Source organism: Octopus bimaculoides, chromosome 24 (genome assembly GCF_046866305.1).
Source record: "Octopus bimaculoides isolate indiv1 chromosome 24, ASM4686630v1, whole genome shotgun sequence".
Classification (NCBI taxonomy): Eukaryota; Metazoa; Mollusca; class Cephalopoda; order Octopoda; family Octopodidae; genus Octopus; species Octopus bimaculoides.
The window spans coordinates 26679260-26681553 of NC_142951.1; the positions used below are offsets into that span (position 1 = coordinate 26679260).

General features: G+C 35.8%; 1 protein-coding gene across 1 annotated transcript in view; it reads right to left on the bottom strand.

The window, feature by feature from the left end:
• The window catches only part of LOC106867991 (cGMP-dependent protein kinase, isozyme 1), a 26296-nt gene that overhangs the window by 17395 nt on the left and 6607 nt on the right, over positions 1-2294 (bottom strand). The window contains exon 3 of the mRNA XM_089341553.1: positions 2000-2094. Within this exon, the coding sequence (XP_089197679.1) occupies positions 2000-2094 (95 nt within the window). The remainder of the gene's footprint in view (positions 1-1999; positions 2095-2294) is intronic.

Below are 2294 nucleotides of genomic sequence, written 5' to 3' on the forward strand. Positions count from 1 at the left end.
TTGTAAATTGTTCTCTGGTTCACCATAATAAATGTGAATGCTTGGGGGGGGGGGGGGGGGTGTCACGTTAAGTAAGGAGGAAACAACTCTAACAACGAGGAACACAAGATGCCAGAGAAAACATCTTTATGCTTGGGGAACCTGCTAGAAATAACAGCCAATTGCTATCTCCGTCTCTTCATATCCTTCCTACGAGAGGGCTACATTGTAGAGTCTAGTTTTAGAAAGGTTATGTCTGAATAAATGGCTAGATGGTCATGTTTGGAACAATTTTGATTACAGAACTATCAGAGCAGGGAAAGGTCTCCAAACTTTTTAGACGATCGACCCCTTTATGGAATACTTAACCCCCTCATCAATCCCCAAGCATGTACAAGAAAATAAAATAAATAATCCCTTCTACTATAGGTACAAGGCCTGAAATTTTGCGGTGGGAGAGGCCAGTCGATTACCTCGACTCCAGTATGCAACTGGTACTTATTTTATCGACCCCCCCCCCCCCCCGAAAGGATGAAAGGCAAAGTTGACCTCGGCGGAATTTGAACTCAGAACGTAGCGGCGGGCGAAATACCGCTAAGCATTTCGCCCGGCGAGCAAACGATTCTGTAGGTGTGCATTTATCGTCGCGTTGAATAGTCCCATCGACACCAAGGGGTCGATATCGACTACTTTGGAGACCCCTGTATCAGAGCTTACCAGGGGTTGAGATGAAAAATCAATGACAATGCTTACAATCATTAAGTATTACCTCTAAAATTTGCAATACCCATATATATATCTATATATATATATATATATATATATATATATATATATAAGGGCATTACTACAGAATAATGCCACACACAAGTCTAGTGTGTGGCATTATTCTGTAGCAATGCCCTTATATAAATATAAATAAATAAATATATTCTTGGGAATAAAAAAATGATGGGGTTTTTTTCCCTTATGAGTTGAGTTTTTTCACGCTAACTTCTTGATAAAATACTTGTAAAAGATTTTATCCTATTATTGAATTAATTATATATGAGATTAAACGAATTCTATTTTACGAGTATATTAATTTGTGCCTGTATCTGTAAGATAAAATCAGTTCTTTACTTTTCATCCTTTGATTCTCATCCTAGAAACATTAAACTGTATACACGGTACAGTATGATATGTTTTAAGTGGCTGGCCTCAAATCTCACCTGCGAACCCATGGAAAACAAACCTCATCCAGCTATTCTGATTATATGTCTGTGCACACGTTTGAATGTGGTGTGTGCCAGAGGGTTTGCAAATCAAATGGGGGTCTTAAAAGACATGTTAGGATCCACAATGAGCAGAACTTACTTGCAGGTATTGGTAGTGCAAATCAGAGGTGCAATCTGTGTGGGTGTTTTTTCAAAACACTGTCTGGTTTAAAAAGCCACATCAGACGCCATGAAAGGGCTAAGGTGTAGGTGCAGGAGGTGGTCAAACTCTGTTTAAGGAGTAGACAACCACCATATATATATATATATATATATATATATATATATATATATATATATATATATATATATATATATATATATATATATATATATATATATATACATATATATATATATATATATATATATATATATATATATATATATATATATATATATACATATATATATATATATATATATATATATATATATATATATATATATATATATATATATATATATATATATATATATATATATATATATATATATATATATATATACATCAGAAATAATACTCTCAGAAATAACATCCCCAAATTCCTACACTGCAACACTAACACTAACCGTATCAGAGTGTATAACACGGTGTATCAACAGCTGATGTCATGGTATACCTGAACTAATTAACATAAGTGACGATGCCAACCGGTTATAAACCTGAGAATATCACGACTCTTAGGTCTGCTTTGTTAAGAGCTGACTTGGGAGTTACACAAACGGAACGATGACGGTGGCGACGACAAATTTCTACTCACCTAAGTAAAGCCTTCTCTCCAAAGTAGTCTCCCCTCTTCAGCCGTCGTATTTCCTGCGGTTGGTTGTAACCTTGTAGTGTCTGTGTGACCTTCACCTACAAAGGCAACAAGGGGATTTGCATGATTTACACATCGTCTACTACTGCTACTACTACTACTACTATTACTACACTCACGCCACCACCACCATCGTACAATACAAACACTATGTGTACTCACAGAGAAAGACACGCGTATACACGCTCGTACAAAACACTTGCATACACACATGCAGTCACATACACATATACGCATA